Below are 24,045 nucleotides of genomic sequence, written 5' to 3'. Positions count from 1 at the left end.
ACCCTTAGCCAGACTAACGAGAGGACACAGAGAGTGTGTCCAAATTAACAAAATCAGAAATGAAAAGGGAGACATAACTACAGATTCGGAGGAAATTCAAAAAATCATCAGATCTTACTATAAAAACCTATATTCAACAAAACCTCAAAGTCCAACCCCAGTGATACGCTTCCTCCAATAAAGCCACACTTTATAATCCTTTTAATCCTTTCGAATAGTCTCACTTCCTGGTGAATAAGCATTCGAATATATGAAATTATAGGGGGCATTCTCATTCAAATCACCACAGTATACGGACACTGAGGGGAAATTCAAACATCCTCACACATAGACAAAACTGAAAGCAACTCATAACTGCTGAGAGTGGACAAATTATCACTGCTGAGCAAAGAGCCTCCTAACTGACTGTGTAATACCTAGTGGTCAGCCTGAAGTCATGCATGTATACAAGCTACATGAAATAGACTAAGCAGGCTGTATTTATATGTGTATATTACACGAATAGACATACTCGAATATGTATATATGTGACAAAAACAATAGAAGAAAACGAGGCCAAAGATTTGAGAGCTTCTGAAAAGACACGGAAATATGAAGACTAAGGGAAGAATTAATAATATAATTAAATTCTAATTAAATAAAATACATTAAAATACTTAATTTGCTGTTTTGCACAAAAGCATGTGGCAAAAGAAAGGACACCAATCTAGAGGTATTAAAAAAGCAAACAAACAAGTAAACAAATAACCCCTAGCCATCTCCTTCCACTTCCTTGTGCATTCTGAGGAACACATGACAGCAGCTGGACAGACAGCTGTCCTCATATACAGGAGAACAGGAACACAGCTAGAGATTATTAAGACAAAGCCTCTCCACCTTCATCTTCATCAGTGTGCAACATGCTGTCCCTTTAAGACTATAACATCTACTTCCTTTTAAAAAAAGAAAAGAAAAGAAAAGAAAAGCAGTACAGACGTGATGGAAGTTCAGAGCGAGTGAATTGTTTGGAAATGTGAATTATTATTCCGAAAGAGATGCATCCCAGATTGAAAATAGGTTGTCTGGGAAGAAACCCATGTCGGAAATTTTTAATGCATGTCAGTGGATCAGGTAATAGTGAGTCACTATCACACACATTCACTGGGAGAGTGCTGATGAGTCTTTGAATATTCTAAATTGTAAATAGATTTCATTGTGGGCTTGTGAGGATCACAACACACTAATGTGGACGTGAGGACAGGGGAATGTTTGTAACAGTGAAACACATCACAACAGCTCAGCAAGCTCCCTTTTTGTTACAAGAACACCTAAAATACGCTTAGTTGACAAAATTCATATTTCATATATGCCTATTGCCTTACAGTGGGATACTAAAATCTGGAATGTTTACTTTATACACTTCTCTGAAAAATAGTCCAGAATTGAAATGAAGAATTTTTCCCCAGAAAACATCCTCCATCCAAGTGTCTACATGCATTTTACAATATGAGCTGTGTCTCCATAAAAGAAGTAGTTGTGTCCTTCTCATTAGACACTATCTCTGTCACAAATCAAACACCCAAAGTTTATGAGACTTAGCTCACAAAGGATGATGTCAATTTGTGCTGGTCGGACAGTACTAAAATCGGATGCTTTAATGTGGTAATGTGGTATCTGTGTGTGCGTGTGCGTGTGCGTGTGTGTGTGTGTGTTAAATTTATTTTTCATTGCTAATTTTAAACCTTTATATTTTTGTAGTCTTAAAACAAATTGCAATGAAGTACAAATCGGAAATGACAGAATATAGTACCTTCTGCAAGATCCCAAAACCAAATTGGATAAAATTATGAAAATGAATTTAGGATATTTGTAGAGACTATAAATTTGTTTTCTTTTCTCAACAAGGTTTTTCTGCTTTCGTCATACACTTCAGAATTGTTAGCCAGCATTCTTCTACCTACCATCAACCCAAGTGCTTGGGGTGTAGACATAAATCAATGTCCTCAGCTGGAATCTACTCAGCAGTCTGAGAAGTTAAACTGTATTTAAGCCATGTTGATGAATAGATGCAGACAATTAGAACATCAAAGACGTTTTACCAAACAGGTGAAAATTGAGAAAATAAAGCAAGTATGAAGAGGAGGCAAGACTTTCCTCAAAGAAGCAAATCCACAGAAACGTGCAGTAAGAAGTCAGCATTGCCTATCTGCAGAATAATGAAAAGGGAATATAGACCAGTGCAGAACATAGACACCAACTAGAGACAGAATCGGATAACTCACCAGGAAGGGCTGTGACTGGAGGTTGAGGAACATGATGCCATTCAGTTCAAAGTAGGGAACCTATTTTAGTTATTTGGAAGAACTTTACCATGATAGACTATGTACTGGCAGATTAAGCAGATAACAGAGTCCTAGGCAGACACATTTCTCACAATTCGAGAGACCAGAATTAGCTGTGCCTGATGAGGACTCTTTCCTGCTTTGTAGACAGCTGCCTCTTCTGTCTCTACATGAGTGAGAGAAGGTGGGGAAAGAGAAAGGTGGAGAGAGGAGAGTAGGGGAGGGGAGGGGAGTAGGAGGAAATGGTAGAAGAAGTGGGGGAGGCATGGAAAGGGAGTTCAAGCAGCCAGCACAGGACTTCAACAGTGGCCTTGCCTCTCTTGAGTTTATGCAGGAGGACATCTCAAAGGAAGGCCTAGCAGCATTCTATGAAATGCTCAACTTGACAGATGGCTGCTTTCTAATTGTGTTCTGTATTTTTCTCTCTCCTTAAAAACACACCAATAATAATAGGAATCTCATTTATAGCTTAATTGTAGTCACATTAGAGAATTGAGATTTAAAATACACATGCCTTTGAGGGCAATACAAGTTATTTCAAAGCAAGAGATTTTCTTATCATCTGCCTTTTATATTACGTTCTCCAAATTAACTTTGTGTGTGTGTGTGTGTGTGTGTGTGTGTGTGTGTGTGTGAGGCATGTGTGTGTTTCTGTGTAATATGTGCTCAACTTGACAGATGTGCATATGCTTGAAGAATCTAGAGGACTACCTCAGGCACTGTACCTCCAGCACTGGCCACCTTGTATTTTGACCCTGACTCTCAGCCTGGAGTTCCTAGATTTGTCTTTCTCTAGAGATCTTTCTGTTCGAACATCCACAGTTTGCCATTAATACCTAATATGTGCACTGTGCCAGTCTTTGTTACATGCATTCTGGAATCAAACCCAGATCCTCATGTTGTAATTTGCTAGCTGAGTTATCTTTTTAGACTTTAATTTTCTTAATAAAAGCCTGGAATACATTTAGTTCTCTAAAGCAAGTTCTTTCTTCCTTCCATGACTAGGACTCTTCTTCCTTCTCACCGAACCCTCTCCTCCTTTTCCTCCATCTTTTCATTTCCTCTTGCTCCATGAGCACGTTTCCTGCTTCCCTCCCTCCCTCCCTCCCTCCCTCCCTCCCTCCCTCCCTTCTCCCTCCCTCCCTTTTTCTCTCCCTCCCTCCTTTCCTCCATCTCCTTTCTTTCAATCTCCCTTTGCTCACCTACCCTGCTTCCTTCTTTCCTTTTTTGATTCAGTCAGACATTTTGTAGTTTCATAGAAAATTTGTTGATAAACTGAATAGAAAATTGCAACTCTATGCCTAAACTGAATTGTGTAACTACAGCAAATGGTCTATAAAATCAAGCTCGGTGTAGTTTAAGACTGAACTTTAAAGTGCATAAAGCTCAGCGAGGTTCTGAATGGAAACCAAATGTCTGAGAAAAGAGAATCACCATTATAAACTCACTTATTTTAAGCAGGTTTTGTTTTGTCTGCCTTTTAATGGTTGTATTCTAAACACAGGTTAAAATAACAACTTCAATTTAAAGACAATATTATCTACCATAAATAAAATGCTGCCTTTTTAGGCTGATTGAATAGTTTCAGTTCTTAGTACAATGTCTTAAATTAAGATAATTTTATCTTGCTCTAACTTGGTATGAATTGAATTAATTTTAGGTTTCTTAAAATATATCCCTTCATAAACTTACAATCAACATTATTTTAAAATAAATATTACATGCGAATTAAAGAATACCAATATAATTTTGAAAATTGAAATTTGTTGAAGAACACTGTCCTCTAAACACAATAGTTAATGTCATTTTAGTCAGAGCACTTACAACTACACAAAGATATAGATCCTCATACTGCAGGATGTCCCTCACAGAAAAGGGGAACACAGAAATCCCTTCGACCTTCGGTTGAGACTCCAGCCACAAGTCCCAATACCTCCCAGCTGTATGTAATTCTGCCCTAGCTGCACATGCATTCACTGTCTTCAGGACTGACAGAGTACATAGAGCAATCAGAGGGAACTGAATGTTAATGGTGCCCACATACTCATATATTTGAATGTTTGCTTCCTAGTTAGAATAACTGTTTAGGGAGCACCAGAAAGTCTGGCCTTGTTGGTGGTGTCTAAAGGGATGCCTTAGGGAATTTAGAGTAAATCCCAGATGAATTTTGTTCTGTTTGGCCAAAAAAAACCCCCAAGATTTCTGCTTGTTTCAGTCAGTAAAAATATATCCCAAGACTAAGACCAATGTCAGAGTGGGTAGGGCAATAAAAAGTTGTTACAGCCCAGAAGGAGACATCACCTCAGAACTAACAGAACAGAGTGATGCAGCAGACAGGGCTGCAAGTTAACTAAATGCAGTGAAGGGCGGGTGAGAGCTCAGTGGCCAGAGTCTGAGCTTGGGAGCTCAGATCCAGGGCCCGATGAAGGCAGGGCCGGATGAAGGCAGAGCCTGATGAAGGTACACGCTAATTTTTTCAAGGTCTGGAGAATACTTCAATGGGGTCAAAATTGAGGAGACAGATTGGAGGTGAAGGAAGGACTGCCACCATCGGGCCTTTGTTCCTTGTTGTGTTTTTTTTTTTAAAAAAAACACTTCACATACTCCAGGCCAATCAGTGCTACAAACTGAATCAGCAATACCATAAAGGCAGTCATATGCACCCTGAACCCACGTTCATGAATGCACATGCATGTACACACACACACACACACACACACACACACACACACACAAACTCACACTCACACCCCCTCCACATACGTGGTATCATTTCTGTTCACTATTTTACAATAGTCTCAAGCTAATGTTGGCAGAAATTTCTCCCTAAAATCCACTACAGCATTTTATGTGGTCCAGTTATATGATTCAGGATAATATGATCTGATATTTTTAGTAAAATTAGTTTTTTTAAAAGCCTTTTTTTGAGTTTTCCAGAGGTGGAAGTATAGCTTGTATAAACATTTATTTTATAGACATTATAGACATATATACAATACCAACCAATTAAACACAGACATTATTAAATAATATGTCTCAAGGACACATAGTAAACAAAAAGGGTGGCCCAGTGGTTAAAATGCTGATTGTGTGCTTTTAAATGTCCTCAGTGAGAAAAATATTATAGATGAAACACTATTAATTTAAATAAATTCCACCTGGCAACTACCAATTATGAATATTGAAGGAAGAATAATTGTTCAGAAGATAAAGACTAACAAAATCTGAGCTGCAACGAGAGGTTAAGAATCTTATGCCATAAGAGTCTTACGCCACAGAATTGCTCACTAGACCAAGTAGTGCAAAACTGTCCTGGGCTCTACCCTAAACTACCTGAAGTGTCTCCTTCCACTCAATCTACTAGCATCCCAGGGTATATGTTCCACCACAAACATTCTGTCTGCAATATGCATCCCTTCCAACCACTGTAAGTTGTGGCACAGAATAGGAAAAAAAAAAGAAAGAAAAAGTATTCTACGATGAGCTTTGACTGTATCTAAATCTATTTCATAAAGTTTAACTATGTTCATTCATTTAATATTCACAGCAAACCTGAGCAAGGTGATATATCACTTTGGTCACTCAACTAATGACAGAACAGAGACATCGAAGTAAGCATAGAAGGTTTAGATTCTATGTGCTGGGTATTTTTTAATAGGATATTTTATGTTTTTGCATTTCAAATGTTATTCCCTTTCCTTGTTTCCCCTCCGGAAACAAGCCTATCCCTCCTCCCTCCCCCTGTTTCTATAAGGGCACCCCCCCACTCACCCACTCTTGCATCCCTGCTCTGGCATTTCCCTACACTGGGGCATCCAGCCTTCCTGGGATTAAGGGCCTCTCCTCAAATTGATGTCTAACAAGGCCCGTCCTCTGCTACGTATGCGGCTGGAGCCATGGGTCCCTCCATGTGTACTCTTTGGTTGGTGGTTTAGTTCCTGGGAGCTCTGGTTTGTTAATAGTGTTGTTCTTCCAATGGGTTGCAAATGCCTTCAGCTTCCTCATCTAGAAAGTCTTTCATTGCTGCTCTACTCCACGGGAGTGTAGAGTAACTGGCCCCCAGCAGATATGAAAGCTAAACAACTGTCTGACCTTTTAAATAATGTTTCATGGACAACAGCAACACTTGATCATTTATGTAATATGATTTCTGTCTAGCACGACTTAGGTGGATCGGAGAAATACAGATGCTATTACAAGAACAGCCAAAAATATTATCAAACTAGACTTGAAGATGTCTTCTGATCCCTAATATAGAGTATATGTTCATGGCTTTTTAAACTAATTTTTTCCTATAAATATAGTGATTCTTTCATAATTGCTTTTTCTCTTTAGAGACTTCCTGAACTTGATACAGGAGACCATCTAATGAAAGAAACAAAACTCATTTCTAGTATATCAGTAGCTACTCCTGTAATTATGCTTATTTAACTTTTAAAAAGTCACTGAAAATAAGATATTTAAGTATATAATTTCTGAAATAGTAATCCAATATATTTTGAATTTGATGCTCTCTGATTTTTATTTTCACTGAGGTTCAAATGCTACAGTTTTTGTTAGCTTTCTTCTATGTAAGCATGTTACCAAATTCTCATCTCTCAACAGATCAATGTACCTCCTTAGTGGTTGCATATGATCTAACTTGTAAAACCATTTTCCTGAGCATGACAATTAGAAAAAGACATTTCATTGTAGATAAATATGGCTTCTTTCTGATGTTAAAAAAAACAACCAAACAACCACCATCATCACTAACAACAACACGCCCCCACCCAACACATACGCACACACACACACACACACACACACACACACACACACACACACACACATACACACGCACACACATGCACACACACACACATACATACACACATACACGCACAAGCCCAGGATATCAGTAAAAACAAAACCAAAAAAAATCAAGCAAACAAACAAAAACATCTCAGGGGATAAAACCCTTCTCTAGCACTATTTACTTAATAGCCCTGGAGCTCTCTCTCCCTCCCCAACAGGAAGGAGGAGCCCTCCATAGGGAAGCTTTCTAGACACTTGGATGCCACCTGCTGTACATATGCTATGCTGCAGCTTGAAATGTTTGATACTAGAATTACATGAAAGCGAAGGGTTGTCTTACCAGGGAAGCATTGATGGAGGGTTTGTGAAGAAAGCAGGAATCCTGACATGCATAACAACACTACTTGTGGTTATTTGAATAACTAGGGTATGTGATTACAGTCTAGAGGGTTCCTACACCAATTAGGTAGAAGGAAGGTGGCTCTTAGCAATGCAAATGTAAACAGCAGGTGACAGGCAGAGGGTCCTCAACAGCACCTTACTCCATTTGCCTTAGACACTGTATGAATCTCAAAGACACACTGTCTGAAAAGTGCTGACAACAGCCCTGCAGCTTTCACAGGATGGGCCAATGCACTGAAATAACAGGTCTGGTAGAGAGGGGCCTCTCAAAGCACAGACAATTAAAAAAAATTGTGTGTACTTTTTACACATAACAAAAACATTCATCTTTACACTATGATTTTTAAAGAAGCATAAGAAATGAATTGTGAATATGAAATATCAAGATTTTTTGTGCACACTTGTTTTTGTGTATACACTTGTTGTCTTGGACACAAACCCTCATTACTTCTACACTGTCATTCTCACCCTGCCAACTGTGTGTGGCAGAGGACATGGTACATAAAATGTTATTTGCCATAATATAATTTATTGTATCCTTATAAAATTAAAAAGTCCTGTACTTTAAAGTAAACATAGAAGTCCACAGAATATTTATCATTGTTGTTGTTGAGATAAGGTTTTACTATGTGGCCCAGGCTCCCTCAGAGTCGCAACCCTTCTGCCTCAGAATCTCACAAGTGCCAGGATTATAGAGACACCGTCCATTTCCACATGAAACTGGTGAGATGAGGAATTTCACATCCTCCAAACTCATGGAGCAGTTCCTTGTAAATAAGACAAAAATTGATGAGCAAGAAGGATTGATTATTAATTGTAAACCAGGTTTTTGCTTACAAATTAGTTCTTCCTGTAGGTTAATATTTATGTTCTGAAGTCTGAAGTTGGGATTAAATTGAGGAGCTAACTCTGAAACCTAGCCCTTGCTGACCTTTTCCTAATTCTCAGCAGCATTTTTCACTTTGAATTTCTTTCTGACAGACACTGCTCTGTTCTTTCCTGATTTCCTGATCATTAAATATTGAAGCAATCTATCTTAACTTCAAGTGTAAACTCTTTGACCCATAGCGTTAAGCAGGATCTAAATTGTCAAGAATACTCCACCTATATTTCTATCTTAATCTTCCTAGATGTGGAAACAGTCAGATCCAGATGTGCCACATGTGCTTGCAATGAAATAAGTAAATACTTCAACCTTATAAGGGCTTACGTTTCCTTCAGCCTCTCACAGATTCTCCTTGTATACTCTCCTCAGGTACAGAAAAATGCAGTGGCCTCTGCTCAGTACCAAAACAGTGAAATTCGGAATTACTTTAGCTTATTCTCTTTCTGTAACCTCTATTATAATTCAGCAAGTACAACAGATGTCCTAACTATATCCCATATCCCCCCCCCCTTTTTTTTCTGAGCTAACTGTTACAGCCTGGATAATCACCATAATTTCTTGTGTCCCAACTTGGTTATTTGTTGAACTGAAAAGGAACCTCAAGTGAGATGTAGTAGTTCCTTTATCAAGAATTATGAGATAAAATTGGTGCCGTAATAGAACAAGTCCATCAAAGCAGATTATGGCAACGATACTGGTAGTATGGTTTCAGCTAGCATTGCCTTCAACTGTAGTAAAGATTACGACAAGGTAGTGAAGACTACTTTCACATTGGCGTCATTTAATGTGTGCAGTCTTCACATTGTTAAGGAGAATTAACTAGTAGATTTCAACTTTATGAGATCACAAAAGTTGCCCATCAGTTTACAATTGGTTACAAATGTGATATTGAAGCAGTTAATGTTCATAGTGCTCAACCCTCATTTCCACTGTACATCTCATATTATATTTGCAAATTATTCAAGCAACCTGACTCTATAATTATTAATATTACAAATAATAAGAGACTCTTCAACTCTGAGTCAAACTGTAGTAGGTATTAAGTTACAGTGTAAAATTTATATTCACATATCTTTGATTCTGTATTTTACCAGTCTAATAAACTTCTTCGAAAAAGAAAAAGAAAAGGAAAATGTTATCAGTAAAGCTGGGATAGAGTCAGGGAAGTAAGTTTCTTTGCTTTCCTTAAGCTCTCACAGAATACTTGAAAAATGTATAATTGTTCATGTAGAAAAATAATCAGAATTATGTTTCCTTTTATCTGTTTTCTAGATTAAGATTTCTAACTTCAAAAAGAATGAGCCCTTTTATAAGGGCTCATTAATAACCTGAAAGTCCTCAATAAACCTCAAAGAGATCATTATCTAAATGAAAGCTTGTCAGGTAGAGCTTATGACACATTGGTCACATAAACTCTTACTCTGTTAGTTTTTAACATAGTAGCCAAGTAAGTATTAATAATGTTTTTAAAAGAATGGGCAGCATTGCCCTAACTTAATATGTATGAAGAAGTCATAGCTCATTTTCAGTTTGCCAAGGGGAAAATGAATATTCTATAAATAATCATGTTGACAGGTGACACCATCAACTGCATGGTGACAATCCATGTGAAGCTGTCTTATATGTAAATAATTCAGTGAGTTCTGATATGTCACAGGGATGAGAATATTCACTGGCTATTCAGAAAGATGAGGTGTGGCAGAACAAGAGTCTCATTCTGGGGTTGGGGATTTAGCGCAGTGGTAGAGCACTTGCCTAGGAAGCACAAGGCCCTGGGTTCGGTCCCCAGCTCCGGGGGAAAAAAAAAAGAGTCTCATTCCGATGAAAGCTGTATTCTGTTAAGATTTGGAGTTAAGATTTGCCCCATTGAACCGCTCAACAAAGCAATTAAGATTTTCAAAGCTGAAAGCATCTGTCAGACTACAGCAGGGATCACCTAGAAGAGTCTTGTGGGTGTGACTTTCACCTGATGGATTGATTCCAAAAGAGGAACAGGCAATTCAAACAGCTTTAGTGAGATATGGCCACTTTTGAATTTACATATTCAGGCTAAAGACACTGTAAGATACTTTTGGATACCCATCTCTAGAACATGAAAGACATCTTCCTTTCAACCAGAACCATTGATTCCCAGTAACTTTCCAAAGTCATAAACTCAATGGGAGAGGATACCAATATATATTTTCTAGGCTTTTTAGAGAGTACAGTCATACATTTGCCAACCTGCAAGATAGGTAATAATTCTGAAGACTTCAATAGAATGTGTAGTATTCAAAAAAAAAAAAAAAAAGGTCCCAAAATGTCGCCATGGAAAAAAGGGAAAAATCAGGCAGCATCACTCAGCATACTATTAGCATTGCAAATAAGCAGACTAGAGCAAGATGCTTGCCAAGACAATTATAATGCAGTTGCTGCCTCTTACTATTCTAAGAGCTGAAATAGTTCTGGAACTGAAAAAAAAATATGACCAGAAAAAGAGAGAAGGCCAAAGAGAAAGATAGCTGAGTCCATCTGAAGTGGCAGTATGTTCTGTGAAAAGAAACACACTTAGTGTCAATTAATGGACAAAAGCCTGTGCTGCTGGACTGGTATCCAGGGAAGCCACGACTTAATAAACATACAAATAAAAGAAGCAAGTCTATAAAGCTAACTGACTAGTTAATCCAGAGTAGACTCAGATATCAGGAATGTAAAAAGGGACCATGACACACATGTGCATGTGTATGTGTGTGTGTGTTATGGGTATGTTGTATGTGTATGTATGAGGGTGGGATAGTGTTATATGTATGTGTGGGGGTGAAGTAGGGTCTAGAGAAGAGAATAGTAGGACCCAGGTGTTGTGAAAAAATAGTAAAAGAAAGTTGAGGGGACATAAAGTCACTTGAGGGGAGAGGTATGAGTGAGGAAAGGAGAAGATATCCCTAAGGATGTTGGAAAAGACTGTAATGAATCATATCATTTTATGTTTATTTAAAATTATATATGTTTGAATACATATTTCTCATTAATTAATTTATGTATTCACTTTGCTTGCCAATGTCAGTCCCCATTTCCTTCCAGTTCCTTTCTCACACAACTTCCCATCCTAACCCCCATTTTCCCCTCTCCTCCTCTGAGAAAGAGGACAGGGTGATACACATATTTTTAAAAGAAGCTATGGCACTTGTGGTGATGTAGATACCTCCAAAGACATAAAGTATCTAATAGAAAGTCTAGTGCTAGGCAATGGGAATTTCCTTCCAAGTTGTTGGTCAGGGAATCCAAGAGACCCGTCAAAGTAATATACATTATTGCTATGGCATCCAGTTGCCTTCAAGAAATTGAAGATAAGACCATATTGCTGAAGACATAAAGCGATTAAGACAGAAGATTTAGAAGAAACAGATAGACCCAACTTGTAAAGAATGTGCTTCAGGATAAATTATTACAATAATGAAAGGAACTATACAAGTTTCCAAGGAAGATAATCAATAGCTGAATCTAGCTGTAATGCCTATGAACCACAACAATGATCAGAATGACAGGATATTTTGAAAGATTCACAATGTTATCAATATCCTGGAGATAAGTACAGTGGTTTGAATGAGAATGGCCCCAATATGATCATGTTAAATTATTTATTTTATATCAGTTGCCATGGTCATGGTGTCTCTTCATAGCAATAAATAGTTACAAAGACCTTATTTGGTACCGGGCATGGGGTATAATTGTGATCAACATGTTGCTTGTAGCAGAACATAGACATTGGGTCTTTGGATTAGGAAAGCAGTCTAACTGTGCTTCCAGACAATCCATGAACATGGGAGGTCTTTCCATCTTCTGAGTTCTTCTTGGATTTCTTTCTTCAGAAATTTGAAGTTCTTGTCATACAAATAGATCTTTAACTTGTTTGGTTAGAGTCACCCCAAGATATTTTATATTATTAGTGAATATTATGAAGGGTATCATTTCCCTAATTTGTTTCTTAGCCTATTTATTCTTTGAGTAAAGAAAGGCTACTGATTTGTTTGAGTTAATTTTATAACACCCACTTTGCTGATTTTTTTTTTAAATTCAGGTTTAGGAGCTCTCTGTTGGAATTCTTGGGATCACTTGAGTATACTATCTTATCATCCACAAATAGTGATATTTTGATTTCTTCCTTTCCAATCTATATCCCTTTGACTTCCTTTTGTTGTCTAATTGCTCTGCCTAGGACTTCGAGTACTAAATTGAATAAATAGGGAGAGAGTGGGCAGCCTTGTCTAGTTCCTGATTTTAGTGGGTTTGTTTCAAGTTTCTCTTCATTTAGTTTGATGTTGGTTACTGGTATGCTGTGTATTGCTTTTACTATGTTGAGGAATGGGCCTTGAATTCCTGATCTTTCTAAGACTTTTGTAATAATGGGGTGGTAAATTTTGTTAAAAGTCTTTTTAGCATCTAATGAAATGATCATGAGGTTTTTTTCTTTGAGTTTGTTTATGTGGTGGATTATATTGATGGATTCCCTTGTATTGAACAATTCCTGCATACCTGGGATGAAGCCTACTTGATTATGATGGATGATCATTTTGATGTGTTCTTGGATTTGCTTTGTGAGAAATGTATTTAGTATTTTGAATTGATATTCATAAGCAAAATTGTTCTGAAGTGTTCTTTTATTCTTGGGTCTTTGTGTGGTTTTGATATCAGCATAAGTGTGGATGCATAGAATGAATTGGGTAGTGTTGCTTCTGTTTCTATTTTGTGAAATAGTTTGAAGAGTATTGGTTTTATGTCTTCTTTGAAGGTCTGATAGAATTCTGCATTAAGCCCATCTGGTCCTTTGGTTGGGAGACTTTTAATGACTGCTTCTGTTGATTTAAGGGTTATGGGACTGCTTAGATGGTTTATCTGATCTTGTTGAAAGCAATCTACAGATTCAATGTACAATCCCCATTAAAATTCTAACTTAATTCTTCATATAGTTAGAAAGAGCAATTCTGAAATTTATTTGGAATAACAAAACCCAGAATGGTGAAAAATATTCTTAACAATAAAAGAACTTCTAGGGGAATCACAATCCCTGACCTCAAGCTGTATTACAGAGCAATGGTGAAAAAAAAAAACCTGCATGGTATTGGTTCAGAGACAGGCAGGTAGATCAATGGGATAGAATTGAAGACCCAGAAATGAACCCACACACCCATGGTCACTTGATTTTGACAAAGGAGCTAAAACCATTCAGTGGAAAGAAGATAGCTTTTTCAACAAATGGTGATGGTTCAACTGGAGGTCAGCATGTAGAAGAATGCAAATTGATCCATTCTTATATCCCTGTAGGAATCCCCTAATAGAAGAAACAGTGGGGGAAAACCCTCAAACACATGGGCAGTGGGGAAAAATTCCTGAACAGAACACCCCACAAATGGGACCTCATAAAACTGCAAAGCTTCTGTAAAGCAAAGGACACTATCAACAGGACAAAACTGCAACTAACAGATTAGGAAAATATCTTTAAAAATTCTACTTCTGATAAAGGGAAAATATTCAATATATAAAAAAACCCAAGAAGTTATCACTCCAGAGAACAAAATAATCCTATTAAAAATGGGGAACAGAGCTGAAAAGAATTCTTAACTCAGGAAACTCAAATGGCCATGAAGCACCTAAATTAATGTTCAACATCTTTAGTCATCAGGGAAATGTAATTCAAATGACCACGAGATTCCACCTCACCCCAGTCGGAATGGCTAATATCAACAACCTAGGTGAGAGCAGACGCTGATGAGGATGTGGAGAAGGAGGAACATTCCTCCATTGCTGGTTGTATTTCAAGCTGGTAGAACCACTGTGGAAATCAGTCTGGTCCTTCTTCAGAAAATTGGACATAGTACTACCTAAGGACCCAGCTATACCACTCCTGGGCATATACCCAAAACATGCTCCAACATATAACAAGGACACATATTCCACTGTGTTCATAGCAGCCATATTTATAATAGCCAGAAGCTGGACAGAATAGAGATGTCCCTCAACAGAAGAATGGATACAGAAAATGTGGTACATTTTACAATAGAGTACTATTCAGCTATTTAAAAGAATGACTTCATGAAATACATAGGCAAATGTATGGGACTAGAAAATATCATCCTGAGTGAGGTAACCCAATCACAAAAAAACACAAATGCTACATACTCACTGATAAGTGGATATTAGCCTAAAAGCTTGAATTACCCAAGATACAATCCACAGACCACATGAAGCTCAAGAAGAAGGAAGAACAAAGAGTTGATGCTTCAGTCCTCCTTACAAGAGGAAACAAAATAATCAAGGGAAATAGAGGGAAATAGTGGCTGGTGGGGGACTTAGGAAGAAGAGATGAAGTGGAGGGGAAATAGAGGGGTAGAATCAGGTATGGGAGGACATAGAGGAGCTGTACAGAGGATCAGGCAATCAACAGAGGTGTGTAGCAATGGGGTATGGAGAATTTGGGATAGCAAAGAGAAACTCCCAGATACCAGGAAAGCAAGAGCCTCCCAGAACCCCAAGGAGTTGACATTCGCTGAAATAGCCCACAAAGAGGAGGGAGAATCTGTTGAGACCATATCTAGAGTTTAGACAAGGCCAATAGTTGGGGAATGGGGCCACCCACTCATCTCCAACTTTTTAACCTAGAATTGCTTCTGTCTAAAGGAAATACAGAGACAAAGTGTAGAGCAGAGACTGACGGAAAGGCCTTTCAGAGACAACCCCACCTGGGGATCTATCCCACATGCAGAAACCAAACCCAGACACTATTGCTGATACCAAGAATTCCTTCTGACAGGAGCCTGATATTTCTGTCTCCTGAGAGGCTCTGCCAGGTCCTGACCAACACAGATGTAGATGCCAGAAGTCAACCATTGGGCTGATCACAAGGACCCCAGTGGAGGAGGTAGGGGAAGGACTAAGGGAGCTGAAGGGACTTTACCTAGCATCAATGTGAGGGGACGCCATTGGTCTTATAAAGGCTTGATGCCCCAGTGTAAAGAAATGCTAGTGTGGTAAAGTGAGAATGGATGTGGGTAAGGGAGTATGGGATAGGGGAGGTATAAAGAGGAAACCAGGAAAGGGGATAACATTAGATATATAAATAAATTAAATATTCAATTAAAAAAACTGTGCTTCCAGATCAATAGGGGAGCTACTGCTTCAATGAAATCACAACATTATGGTTGGCCAAATAAGTCTGGAAAAACAACACTACCCATTAACATGTCCACATGGATGTGAAAAATAAGGCTCCACCCTCAGATGGAGAGCTATGGGCATTAATGGCTGCCAAGTGTTGAGGTTAGGTCTTTTGATGTATTTTCTTTTCATTTTTAATACTGTCCCCCAAGACCAAGGCATAGTTGACTTATGAATGAGAGAACTGAATGTACATCAAATGATGATATGTAACCATGTTCCCTAATTTAAAACTACTCATTAAATAAAAATGCTGACAGCCTATAGCTGAGGAGAAGTAGTAGATGGAGCTTCAGTTCCTGTTCTTAGGATCAAAGGAAAACCATGAGGGAGAGAAGAGAGTAGGTTAAGAGAGGAGACACCATGAGGTAGGTGGGTCATGAAAACATGACCATGAGGGGCTGGCCAATTGGAGTTAAGAGCTACCCAGATGAAACATGTTGTCATAACTCAGGGTTATTGATGGAGAATAGATTTTAATAGCTTAGCAGGTAGATATCTCCTTAGCTCTAATGCTGATTAAGGCTTATCATAAATATAAAAGTTATACAACTTTTATCTGGGAACTGAATGATCAAAGGCATTTCTACCTTGAAACTCCTGACTGAGATTAAATATTTAATAAAATAGCCAAGAAAAGGAGAATCAGTATCCTTCAAAGAAGAGCCCCCTATGAGGTTATTGAATACCAAGTGGATAGCCCTACTCACATATAAAGATAAGCAACATAACTAAATAGGTTACATTTATAAGGTTTTGTGTATAACAGCAATAAATAAACAATAAGAGGACAAAAATCTGAGATGGAGTGGAGAAGATGTGGGAAGAGTTGGACGGGGCACATGAAGTAAAGATAGCGTTCATATATGAAATTCTCAAAAAAGAAAAGGGTAATGGAACACTCTCCAGCTGTAGGCATATGTACATGATAAGAAGGGATAACTCAGATCAGAATCAATAACACAAAGGAAAGAATTAAAGCTGTGGAGAATTATGTAAAGGCTTTGGATGCTAATCAAGAAAGTACTAACCGATACATTAGTTCATTGTGGAAAACTGCCTGGTTGCTGTGCTTGAAGATTGATAACCATTGCTTATACTTTATATTATATAATTCTTTATGTTGTCTTATGCTATAACAGAATGAAGACTGGAGCACATTTGCATACAAGAGATATGTGTTGTTGGTTGCTGTGTGGCTGACTGTGGTAGTGAACTTTGGCAAAAAATCCTCTGGCCCAATGAGGGAGACACATGGTGAGAAACTGGCTTGTTGCTGGCTCTCAGGCACATTTTAGTGAACTAGGAGGACAATCCTATGCCTCAGGCAAGCCTTCCTTTATTCATCCATGGCTGACATCTTGATATAACATCTAATCTTTTTCTATGACCAATAGGGAGCTATTTTTGATAGAAATATTGTAAGATATGTATTGTTTTAAATAATTTAAAATTGATCCTATTCAGATTTAGTTTTATCACCTTAAAATTATTTTTGAAAAATTTGTATTTCCTATTTAAGTTTTATTATTGGATTTTTATAATAAAATTTTATATTTAATAATATTGGTTAATTTTTAATATCCTGCTGTTCCTAAAAATCTTACCATTCTCACATCTGTACAAACTGTAGCAATGACTCCTCCTTTCTTGGTTTTCCTTAGCTAGTTTTGCTCTGTGTGTGTGTGTGTGTGTGTGTGTGTGTGTGTGTGTGTGTGTGTTTGTGTGTGTGTGTTTCTTTTTGTGTTTTCATTTATTAGTAATTCTTTTTCTATAAAACATTAATGAAACCATTGGATTTTGCAAACTGCCTACTGTTTGTCCAAACTTTATTTCACTTTTTTTCAATTATTTCTTCCTATTCTTTAGATTTATGTTGACTGTTTTACGTTTTTAAGGAGGAAACAGTGTTATCAGTACACTTTCTTCATGTTAATATAAACCTGTAAAGTAATAATAAATTCTCTAGTACTCATAGTATGAACTATGCTCCATAATTTTACAATAACTTAATCTTAAAACTTTTAGCTCTTATAACTTAAAATGCCTCTGGGCAATAAGAAACTACTTGCAGAAATGACCTATCTGCTCAAAAGCACTGCCTGGCACTGCATGAGAAAGTCTTGCTTTGCATTTGGGGCCAAGAGGAAAATCTACATAGGCTTATTACATAGATATTCTACTATTTTAGGGTTTTGTTCCATACAGAACTGTCACCGTACCTCGTACATTTCTTTAAATACTTTTAAGTGCAGGTAAAACAAAGCAAAAGCCAAAAAAAAAAAAAAAGCGTAACTGTTATTTTTAGTGATAGGCCTGAAATAGACTTCTGATCACTAAGCTGCTGCTTACCCTGACTATTGAGCTGCTTTTGTTTCTGCTGCATAGTGAGCTAGAAGAGCCTCAGCCTCAGTTAAGCCTTTGCTGTAGGACTGGTCACCAAGGTTTTTCACAATTTTACTATAATTATTCCTTATCTGGAGACTTTCTTTTGTTTTATAGAGGCACAAAAAAGGTAATACTGAAAATTAACCTTAAAAGTATGCCATTTGTTGTTTTAGAAAAATAAAATAAAAACTTAAACTAGAAAACAAAAACAGAAGTATACTACAAATCATTAGGAAATGATCCACAGCTTGAATATTTTTATCAACTTGATAGTTTGTGAATTATATTCATTTTTAAATGTAAATAGTTTCATGATGTTGTGACTTACTTTGCCAGACTATATTCCTCTGGATAAGTTTCCACTGACATGGTTTTGTTTAAATGCTGCCTGGTTCATGCAATTCTTTGCATTATAATCAAACTGGATAATTGCCAAATGGAGTTTTAAAAAGTGTGGGACTAGAGAAGTCAGAGTCTCAGCTAGATGGTTTTACCATCATTTTTAATGTCATTTTTTTATTGTCAGTAATTTAATTTTGTTTGTTCTGTTGTTTGGTTTTCTTTTCTGTTTAAGTGAGGAAAATGGCTCGAAAATAGGTACTTATATGAGACTCCACTGAAAAAACATGTTAAAGGGACCCAGGGACTTCTCAAGTTTCCTTCTGGGTTGCAACATGAGGGTTAAGGTTCAAATAGAAGGCAGAAGATGTGCATCACTAAACAGCTCAGCCAATGCTTGGCATCCTACATATCACTGTCTCAGCTCCACCTCCCCTGCAAGGACTTCTGGCAAGTTGTAAATCTTTATGCAGAGGGCAAGGTCATATTCTAGTGGACCACAAAGTCTCAGCCTCTTCTTCTCCCATTAGTTAGTTCCTAGGGAATCTCATTCTTATTTGGGCACAGGGTGTCACCCTAAATCCAATAACAACCTTGACCTCAAATGGACAGAAAAGACTGAAAAATTCCAGAGACCTCTAGAGAAGTTTTATTCCAGGAACATGTCCTAGCCTTCTCCTTTCAACTGGCATCGGCTTTTTCTTACCTCCATTTGGTGACAAAGAAAAATGAGTATATGGATTTTTTCTTCTATTTTGGAGAAAGTCTTTACACTTGATTCTGGTGCACCTGCCCTTAATAGGACAATTAAAAGAATCAAACTGACAGTGTAAAGCAGAAAATGAAGATTTATTTTATTCAGCCACATTAATAAGAAAGGACAAAGAGGTCCAGGCACCCCACGTCCATCTTTAACTCTCTGTCACCTTACCAGGTATCAGTTTCTCATTGGTATCTAATGTTTCCTCCTAGTTGTCTTCATGGTCAATTGCCATACAGTATAAACAACAAAACCATATCAGGGATTAGGACAGAGCAGAAAAAATGAGGGGAACATAAAACAAACTCTGCCTTTGAATTATGTGTTTTCATAGAATACAAGTAAAACACTGCTTAAAGAAACTTTTAATTTGTTAGAGTTAATTATTTTATGGCTACTTTTGAAAGTAAAATACAAAGTAGAATGTCAAATACCTAAATTTCTTAAGCACTTTTAATAAAATAGTTTATATTTGATGCTTTAGAAAATTTTGAGCACCTTTTAAGAGCAAGGGAACTTTTAAAAAGTCCAGACTTAGGAATGTGATCTGTTCAGTTTCTCTTTGTTCACTTAAGGTCAGGATTCAAAGCTTAGATGTCAACAGAACACAACTACTGAAATCCTAGTTTACCAAGGTGACAACGTAATAAAAGTGTTATACAAGATGTTAAAAAACTCTTCTCCTTAGTAATGTGCAGTTTCATTATAATGTATGTATTTTTTTCTTCTCAATGTAAAATAATGGCTTTTAAACCAAACATCATCTATATTTGGAAGGTGTGAGGGTTCATGGGGAAAACCAAACTTTAAGTTTCCTTCCACTAAGTCTATAAGCTTTTCTTCTAATCTTCAGGATTGAAATTTGGGAGATAAATTTTAGAATAACAGTTAATGAATCCCAGTGCTTCACTTCCATAGGAAGACTTGAAAAGCTTCAGAAGATTAGGTGTTCAATCTACAGTCTTTAGCATGTATAAGGGGCATGATCAAGTTAAACCCTGTAATGGTTGCTATGTGCCTCTATTTGATATGCTGAGAAAGTCATATTGAACTCTGCTTGGTAGGGGAGTCTGTAGTACTCATCCTTTCTGTGTTTCAATTGGTACTCACATTTCCCAGATTTAGTCCATGAACAATAATTTAGTGGTTGACTAGACTAGAAGTTGAGTGGTATGTAATTTTCTTTCATTTATATATTTTAATAATAAGTACATTACAGTTTAAACAGACACTAGGACAAGAAGGGGAGCTCAACTCATTCATGACTCTTAGCATGTCGTCATTGGAGATGAGAAATTAGCAATTGCAGAATCAATCATGTAACGTGCTAAGATGTATATGTTAGTAACCTACAGGGGAATGTTCAATGTGTAACAAAAGAGTGGCTTATCACCTACTTATTTTTTTTAATTCTTAGAAGAAAGCTAGACTGTATGTGTGAAGTGTACATGTCAGAAGGTCATATATGACTACTGGAACATCTCATATATGACTACTGGAACATCTCTCAGGGGTGGGACTACTGAGTAAAGGAGATACAGGCTGAATTCTCAGTGTTCAGGAGGAGTGCTCAGGTGGAGGGAGGAGTCAGCTGTGTTTAATGTAATATCATTCCGAGAATACCCTAATCTAGTGCCTCCATTCCAGGACCCACAGAAAAGTCTGTTGGAAAGCATTCAGCATCTGCAGGCTGGGACTTAGCACTGAGGATTTTGAAACTGATTCTAGCCTAGAGCCACAGCCACTGCTCACATACATAGCTGCTCCCACCAGGAGGTAAATCTGCATCAGCAAAGTGTTGTAGCTAATTTCACTGCTGGACTCACTTTAAGAATTGCATTCACCCAGACACTGTTGCTGCATGCTGACAGGAGCCTGATATAGCTGTGTCCTGAGAGGCTCTGCCAGAGCCTGACCAATACAGATAAGGATGCTTGTAGCCAACCATCAGACTAATCACTGGGCGTCCAATGGAGGAGTTAGGGGAAGGACTGAAAGAGCTGAAGGGGTTTGCAACCCCACAGGAAGAACAATACCATCAACCAACCTGACCCAAAAGCTTCCAAGAGTAAACACAGAGGGACCCCTGGCTCCAGCCGCATATGTAGCAGAGGATTGCCTTATGCAGCATCAATGGGAGGGGAGGCCCTTGGTCCTGTGGAGGCTGGATGGCCCAGCATAGGGGCATGCTAGGGTTCTGGAGCTGGAGTGCGTGCGTTGGTGGGTTGGAGAACACAGGGATGAGATAGGGAATTTGTGGTTGGGAAACCGGGAAAGGGGTTAACATTTGAAATGTAAATAAATAAAATAACCAATAAAAATAGAATGTCATGTTATAATTTAGTATAACAAATGGGATTCACAAAGCTGATTTAGTTCACTATGTGGCTAAAAGGAGCAAGAATCAGTAATTGGCAAAGTATACAATGTGATCAACCTTTTATTAATGACAAAATAATTAAAAGAAAAAATACAAATATGCTATCATGATTTAGTATGTAGTTGATATTTTCAGTGTAATTTGGAAATAAAACACTTCAAAATAAATAAGATACTGGGTAAGACATTTTAGTAGGAATTACATTGTAGGGATGGGAGACCACTCAGCAGTTATGAGTGATTGTTGCTCTCTCTGAGGAACTGGACTTCAGGGGATATGATGCCTTTTTCTGACCACCAATGGCACTGTGCACACATACATAAATGTACATAAAATAAAATAGCAATGATAACAGAAAAAAAATAAAAATTTTTAAATTATTATATATAAATCCATAAATATTGTTCCTACTTATATTCCAATGGTATAGGAAATATTAATTCCATAGACAAGGTAATTTGGAAGATCACATATTTCAAATACTGTGGGAACTTAACAGGAAAGACCTCCATAAAATATTTTAAAACCCAGTACAAGAGTTGAATTTCTAATTAAAACAGAATTTATTAATCTAAATTATATTCAAATTTGGTAGTGAAATGGAAATTGCAATTTAAAAATAAAATCCCTGTCTTAGAGAACAAAGATGGTAGATGATATTTCTTAAAAGTATCTATGAGAATGTCCATTCTCAGCACTGAAGCCTGTGTTGATCACACAGCACCACCTACACAGTGCTCTGGGAGACGACAGCACAAAAATGGGATTATTGCTTACAGTGCAGCGCCTGTAAGGATCAGTTCACTTTCATTTCTGCTTAATGAGGAACCCAGACAGGAGGAGAAAATAGCCTTTGTAAATTCAAAGTAGTAAGTTAAAAGTTCACAGTGGCGATCACATTCAAAGTCCACAGTCAGTGGAAAGTACTCAGCATCATAAAATTCAGTTTGCCAGAATGGTAGGTAACACACCTTCCACTTTCCTCCTCTCTCTTTTCACAGGTATTGATTTCTTACTAAAAACCTTGACCAGGAATGCATAGAACATGGAAGAGTTAAATGTTGTAAACTTTGAGATTAGTAGCTTTTAATATAACAGATTTTAAGATTTTGATGTTCACAGAGGAGCATGTTGCAAGATCATACAGAAACTGGAGGAATTCCAACGTATTCATTCATGCACAGAAAAACAGCCATGTTAACAATATATTGTTTTAGTCATCCACAAAGGGGCATACTAGTAAAAATTTAAATATATTTGACCTGCACAAACTTGTTGAATGCCTTAATATACAGTGTTTTCCAGTTTCTGAGGTATACATATCCCCATATAATTGATTAATATGAATGAGAAAGATTTAGAGACACTGTTACAGGATAGCATAAAACCAGTATGTGAGAACCAGGGGCTGTCAGAGGGCAAATGTATTCACTAGACATTTCATTAACACCTGCAAACTTGGGTATACTGAGATGATTATGATCAGAGCAAAATCACTTTTAAAAACCTGCCTCTATATTACCACATAGATAAGTCTCCCGTAAAGTCAAGGTTAAGAAACCTCAGACTTCTCAACCTATAGACAGTGACATAAATGGATTATTGCCTAGCTGATGCTTGTTTCTCCTAGATTGACAGATTAGACAAGGTTGGTCCTTGAGCTTCCTTTTCATAGAACCTGGGGATCTATGTGTGAACTTCTAAGTACCTATTTAAACCAGCAGAACTGGAAGCTATTCATTTGGTATATGAGGACTGCTAAGGCTCAGGGGTCACCTGACCTATGCTCAATGCCCCCAAATTAATTAGTGACTGGGCAGGGTATAAACAGGTCCACAGACCTGTTGTAGACTAGAAAGGACGAGCGTTAACTGCCGAGCAGCCCTACCTCTTGCAGCACTCTCTTCATCTTCAGTAGCAGTGTCTTCACTGCTGTGCACTCCTGGAGCATCAGTCTGAATGGCAGAGAATCTATGCCTCCATTTTCCTCCACGCCCTGCAGGGGCCAATCTGTGGAGGGACTGTTGGGCATGCGGCTGACATGGGAACACCGGGCCTCTTGATCAGTGTCTTTTGTTATTTTCAGAGAAAGGCTCCTAATAAGAAACAAAATTAAAAGATTACAATTTGGTGTGCATAAAATGCCATCTCCTCTGGTGTCAATCAATATCAATGTGGCACCAAAGACTTCCTATGAATTTTGTCATTTTTCTCAAATTAGTCTCTAAAATTCTCAGACCTTCAACAGAAACTATGAGTTACATAATTAGTGGAAGGATTCAATGACAATTACAGTTTTATGGTATGATATTTCCCCAATCAGTATTTCATTTATCATAGTACTTACTTCAACCATTTATAAATGTTGAGACAAAAAAAACCACTAGAAGATAAACGTCATATCTGAAGTTTCTGGTGACATGCTTACATTAACTTGAATGAAAATATTCAGAGACAGAACTGTAAGAAATTAGTTTAATAGCTATTGGCTTACATGACTAAAGCAATCCAATGACAACAATTTCAGTCAGAAAGAGAGCACACACAGGATTTTATGTTAAAACGGTGGCATAAGCAGAAA

At 37.5% G+C, this 24,045-nt stretch overlaps 1 protein-coding gene across 6 annotated transcripts in view; it reads right to left on the bottom strand.

Annotated features, from left to right (window-relative positions):
* The window catches only part of Ccser1 (coiled-coil serine-rich protein 1), a 1,236,544-nt gene that overhangs the window by 821,589 nt on the left and 390,910 nt on the right, over positions 1-24,045 (bottom strand). For all 6 annotated transcript variants that reach the window (XM_039108140.2, XM_017592802.3, XM_017592805.3 and 3 more), the window contains one exon: positions 23,353-23,560. In XM_039108140.2, the coding sequence (XP_038964068.1) occupies positions 23,353-23,560 (208 nt within the window). The remainder of the gene's footprint in view (positions 1-23,352; positions 23,561-24,045) is intronic.

Source organism: Rattus norvegicus, chromosome 4 (assembly GCF_036323735.1).
Source record: "Rattus norvegicus strain BN/NHsdMcwi chromosome 4, GRCr8, whole genome shotgun sequence".
In the NCBI taxonomy this organism is placed as follows: domain Eukaryota; kingdom Metazoa; phylum Chordata; class Mammalia; order Rodentia; family Muridae; genus Rattus; species Rattus norvegicus.
The sequence above is the reverse complement of the archived record's forward strand: the minus strand, read 5'-3'. Positions and strand labels throughout refer to the sequence as shown.